At 43.9% G+C, this 6103-nt stretch overlaps 1 protein-coding gene across 7 annotated transcripts in view; it reads right to left on the reverse strand.

Moving 5' to 3' along the window:
- Positions 1 to 1486: 1486 nt before the first annotated feature.
- CTNNA2 (catenin alpha 2) overlaps positions 1487 to 6103 on the reverse strand; it is an 810025-nt gene continuing 805408 nt past the window's right edge. For all 7 annotated transcript variants that reach the window (XM_061583441.1, XM_061583440.1, XM_061583443.1 and 4 more), the window contains one exon: positions 1487 to 2620. In XM_061583441.1, coding sequence (XP_061439425.1) covers positions 2333 to 2620 — 288 coding nt within the window. In that variant the 3' untranslated portion in view covers positions 1487 to 2332. The remainder of the gene's footprint in view (positions 2621 to 6103) is intronic.

The following is a 6103-nucleotide window of genomic DNA, read 5'->3' on the forward strand; positions in this document are numbered from 1 at the left end:
ATGCCCCTATCTAGACAGGGATAACCTGGCTTCAGTTGTCCATGCTCTGGTAACCTCCAAGTTAGATTACTGCAATGCACTCTAAGTGGGGCTGCCTTTGAAGATGGTTCAGAAACTGCAGCTTGTGCAAAATGCAGCGGCCAGATTGGTAACAGGGACCAGACGGTTCAAACATATAAAACCGATTCTGGCTCGCTTACATTGGCTGCCTGTATGTTTCCGAGCTCGATTCAAGGTGCTGGTTTTAATCTATAAAGCCTTACACGGCTTAGGACCACAATACCTGATGGAATGCCTCTCCTGACATGAACCCACCCGTACTCTACACTCAACATCCAAGGCCCTCCTCCGGGTGCCTACTCCAAGGAAAGCTGGGAGGCTGACAACAAGGGAGAGGGCCTTCTCAGTGGCAGCCCCCAAATTATGGAATAATCTGTTTGACGATGTGCGCCTGGCGCCAACACTGTTATCTTTCGGTGCCAGGTCAAGATTTTTCTCTTCTCCCAGGCATTTTAGCATGTGTTTTTAAATGGCTTTTTTAAAGATGTGTTTTTAAATTTGAATATATGTTTTTAATGTTTTTAATTGTTGTAAACCGCCCGGAGAGCTTTGGCTATGGGGCGGTATACAAATGCAATAAAAAAATAAATACAATGCACATCAGCCCTGATCATTGGCCATGTTAGCTGGGGCTGAGGCACAGGGCTGGCACCAGAGTGCAGTGGGCTCTCAAAGGCAGCGGTGGTGCTGGTGATGTGGCTGCACTACTGCCACTGCGAGGGGCTTAAACAGACCTGCCTGCATCAGCATGTTATGCATTGTGCGTGCAGGCCTGCCATCACCCAAGATGGCAGGAGGCATGTTGATTCCGCTGCCACCATCTTGGGTGATAGTCAGCATGTGTGCATAGTGCGCTGACGCAGCAACATGGGAAGTGTGCAGCAAGCCGATGGCAGGGGGTGGCTCCCACTGCACAATCAACACCAACATGGATCACAGTACAGGAGCTACAGGGCTGCAGGGGCCCTTGGCCAGTGCCCAGTCTGGCTGCCCTCTAGTACCAGGCCTGCTGATGGGAACTGAAATTCAGCAGCATCTGGTGGATCACAGGTTCTGGTGAAGAAGTTAGTATATCTATACCTTTCTACCTACATTCTGATCCTTGGCAGGCGGGGGTGGACACGGAGGATCTGATGACACCTCCTTTGCCCCCTCTCCCCAATGTAAGCCTCTAAGTTCAGGTTTTGTGAAGGCAATCTCCTTCAAGGCCTCCAGTTAGCATGTCAGAATAAAAGAATGTAACAGTCCAGTAGTGAAGTCAAAGTGGGATACAGTAGAAAACTGAATGTTAAACAGCAAGAAAAGTTGAAAGGCATGAGTCATACTGCAAACGCCAAGGTTAAATAAGTTTATTAAGAGTTAGCAGTTACGAAGGTATTATCAGATACCTTGTAGTCCAAAGCTACACATACATATTTGCCTCTAAATTCTCACGCGTGTCAGTTTCCATGTCTCTACAACATTCCATCACCGGTTCTTCTATTTCTAATAATAATATTAATAATAATAATATAATTATAATAATACAAAAGGCAATGTCAACCACCATGTTGTGCTTCTTATTCCACCAGAAAAAAAAATCAATTGGCAAAAAGAAAACAAAGAAAAAAGAGAGAGACTTTGTTCATGTCAGCATTGTTGAAACAGAATCATTGCCGTAACACTACTAGAAACAAAAGAATAAAGTATGGGTTAAAAGAAGTGTTAATTTTTTATTATCATCTTTGTTAAAAATCCACATACCATAATGAAGATGACTCAAAGTTAAATTGTTTCATTATCCGGGCCACACATCCAAGCATATTAGCTAGTTACATGATTGCACTGTGACAAAAGTGATAGAAGCTTTTTATGGTCGACCATTGCAATTTCCAGGTTTCCCACATCTATAAATATACCTGCCAACCTAATGTTTCTTGCATGCATTAAGTTTGTACTTTCCATACTTCAGAAGTGACTATCTAGCTTTCCCCCATTCCTGTTCTTACAATATAATTTTTTTGAAGGGGGGGAACCAATTTCTTTTACTCCTGTGGGAAAAAAAAAAGGTCAGCATGATGGACCTCCATTTAAACATAAGAATTGCCACGTGTCTTTTGGGAAGGGAAATTGTGGATTGTTTAATGACTTTAATAGAGTCTCGGATTGCATGCAAATTGACACTGCTTCATTATCTTTGTTCACCCATGCCAGACACATACAAGTCGGCAGGTAATGCATATAAAAAACAAGGAAGGAAATAGAAAACCCCTTGCGGTTGAAGCCTAGTGAATTAGAAGGAATCCATTGCTTTAAATTCACTTAGAGCCTGTACTGGAGAAATGTGTTTCTTCTGCGAACCTCTTCTCACTCTCGTCTGATATTCCTCCGGCTTTTCTCTCTTGACTAATGGTTTCTTTTCTGGCGCCTTCATCTTCCAAGACACAACGGGTGAGTTGACCGCTGCTGTGCCATAGACCTTCTGGTATTTGGTTGAAGCCACGTATGAAGCTTTTACAGTAAGGACCACTGCATTCATCAGGTTTTTAGCTGCTTGGATGAGGGAAGTGGCACTGTCCAGCTAGAAGAAAGGAAAGGAAGCGATAGGATGGTTATTGCCAAGCTGGCCTGGAGGCATGTAATATTCTTGGAACTGACCTGGTTGTCCTGCTGAAGAGGGCTCCGTGCATAAATAACCTCTGTACAAAAGACACACAGATATAAGCCATCTATTATAGACATGGGGGATGTCACTTAGCATGAATAATAATGTCTCTCAATGTTTTAATGCACCATTACCAGTGGACTGATGGTTTCATTTTACATTGATGGTTTTCAGTACAGAACAAAAGAGTGGAAATTCTCCCAGATTAATTTAATCAGTGTATGTGTCCACAAAACACCTGATCTTACTAGCTCTGAAGCTAAACGCAAGTGGTGCACAGATAACATGGATGATAAAGATGCCTTTTTCCAAATCACAATTTTAAGGCTAAAATGTGAGTCTCGGTAATATATGAACAGTTGGGTGCAATTCTGACAAGCACAACCGGCAATGCTCTTAAGAAGATAGCCCTCTAGTTTTAAGCGTCAAACTTATATATGACTTTGGCCATTTTCTCTTGCTTCCCTATTATATGTCTTTATTTTTTTTCAGTTGTTCGTATATTGCTTCATCACTGAAGTTTATAAGCAGTGTACATAAAAATTACACATGACTACACGTGAGCCAGGCCAAGACATTGGGTAGCACCCAACACACTCATTCCACAAGCACTTCTAGCTGCACAATGGGACTTCTCCTCTCCCTGGGAGCCCCCACACCCCTAAATCTTTTCTGGATTTCCCCCCAATCATCTGGAGCACATTTGGGGAGGTTTGTGGGTACACAGAGAGAAGAGAGGGAAGAGACGTTCTGTTGCATCAATGGAAACCCTTTTGTGCTAATGGAACAAGCCCATTGGAAACCACCTTTTTTGCTGAACTGTATGATCTGCAGATTGCAGCCCCGGATCCCGTCAATGCTATGGAGAAAGCTGAGAAGATGTTGCTTTTATTGCCATCCCTAAAATACTGCCATGGAAACCAACCCCTTGGTTGCTTATGCGGTTAAGTCAGCTCTGCAAGCTTTAAAGATAAACAGAGAGAAAAATAAAATACAGCTGCTGTTAGGGGCACTTCCCTGTCTCTGTTTATCACAAGGGGAAGAGGCCTTCATGTGACCATTCCTAGATAATGTTTTACATTCATTTTTCTACACATATATCGGTTTCTCTGTTGCAGCCACCCTATAAGCGGAGGAGGAGGAGGGAATTATGACCTGAAAGCAAATAAAAGCTTTTTTGTTGTTGCTGTACGGTTCTCAGCTACTCATCCTGTGGATCGAATATATGCACCCTGTACTACTATCATGATACTTTTCATCCAGTGACAACAAACCAATTGAAAAGAAAAAGTTGAATATCCCTCTCCCACAGCCCATTGTATTGATCTGACCACAATGAGCTCACTGGGACAAACTAAGCTTCTAAAGACCGCAAAGCTCAGCTCAGCATTTTTCAAGACTCCACGTGAAACTTTCAGGCATTCTGAAATCCCCACTGAGTTGAACAGTAAACTGCTAAGTGGATAAAGAACATACTGCACACTGGCAAGTTGGTGTTGATGGCATAAGCGCATTCACGGTAGTGACTCGGATTCATCTGGACAGGCAGAACAAGCCATCCCATTTCAGTTGTTGTTGCGGCGCTTAATTGCAAAGGTAGCTTCTAAGCAATTTGCAAATACAAAACCAATTACGAAAAGCATAAACACCCACAATTAAAATATACAATCAAACAAGCCCAAGCACAACGGTTAAATCAGGAGGTTCAAGGCACGGTGTTATTGTGTAAGTTGAGTTTATTTGTAATTTACTTATTATTTGCATCCTGCTGCTCTATTCAGCTAATAGCCATAGCAGCCTACAATGCAAAGAGTACATGAGGAGCACCTTGCCCAGTGGGGTAGAGTTGCAGCAACAGCCTCCCAGCAGTGGTGTCGCTGCTGCTTACCAGGAGGGGGCGAGGGGGCAGCAAAGTTGAAGCTGTGAGGATGCAGCAGTGGAGCCAATCTGGCACTCTTCCAGGTGCACCTATTCAGCTCCAAGCTCACTGTCACTTCTCCTCCTCCCTCCTGAAAAGCAGCAGTGATGCCACTGCTGGGAGGCTCTTGCTGCAGCTCTGCCTTACTGGGCAAGATGCTCCTGGTATACAAACAAACATAATAGCCTTGCTGGATCAGACCAAATATTGTGCTGGCTGGTGGTGATGGGATCTGCAGTCCAAATCATCTGGAGGGCACCAGCCTTGGCTCCCCACTATATATAATGAGGAAATGCTTCTCAAATGGCTGGATTTCTTTCTCTTTCTTAATTGCTCCATGAAAACAGCAGGCCAGTGAGCTCCTGAATTTGTGTTCATTTAGATTGTGGCAGTATCAGTGCATCCTTCACAGACACTGCTGTGATTAAAATAAGCTGGTGGAAGAGAAAGGGTGACCAGGATGGGGAGGGTTCTGGGAATCAAGTCGTATGGGGACTGCTTGAAAGAACTGGGTATGCTGAATTTGATTATGGGGGTACATGACAGCAGCCTTCAAATAACTTCACGGCTGCCATGTACAGATGAAGCACACTCATTCTTTGTTGCTCCAGGTGATAGGACTGGAGCCCATGGGTGCAAATTGCAGGGACGCTGATTTCAGCTAAACCTTAGGAGAAACTTCCTAATGGTAAGAGCTGTTCAACAGCAGAACAGGCTAGCTTGAGAGACGTAGGGCTCTTCATTGCTGGAGGAATCTAAGCGGAGGCTAAACAGCCATCTGTCAGGGATTATGTAATTACATCCTGCATTGAAGATTCTGGAGTACATTGGGACAGCCAATGTGGTACCTTCCAGATGTTGTTGAGCTACGACTCCTATCAGTCCAAGCCAGCATGGTCAATAGTCAGGGATGATAGGAGTTGCAGTCCAGCCACATCTGGGAGGGAACTTCATTGGCTAACCCTGCACTAGATGGTCTCCAAAGTCCCTTCCAATTTTATCATCTTATGATTCTATACTCACTATACTCAAAATCATAGTGACTATTTTTTCTTCTTTTTCTTGATGGCAAAGAATGAAAACAGCCCTACAGGAATAAAGACACCACTGTGTGCACACTACAGTTAGCTGGCTGGCCACCTAGGCTGTAACTCAGGCCTAATTTCTGATTTTTCCAATGTGTGCAGTTCAGCATGAGGTCTTTTCAGGGTTTCTAGGCAGAAAAATCAAACCAGCAACCAGTAAAACAATTGTAATTGCTTTCCACAATTAGTTTCCAATTGCTTGGTTAGCCCTTTTTATAGCAACCAGTTAAAAAGTTAACACACTTTCTGCATGGAGGAGGGGTGGGGATGAAAGACATTGACTTTCTCTTCCCTTGGCCTGGTCCTCCTTTTCACCAGCAAAGGGGCAGGACTGGCACTATGCACCTCCCTCCCTCAAATGCCCCATCTAGAAATGTGGCTGCCTCACTTAACAAG

Source organism: Rhineura floridana, chromosome 9, assembly GCF_030035675.1.
Source record: "Rhineura floridana isolate rRhiFlo1 chromosome 9, rRhiFlo1.hap2, whole genome shotgun sequence".
NCBI lineage: Eukaryota > Metazoa > Chordata > Lepidosauria > Squamata > Rhineuridae > Rhineura > Rhineura floridana.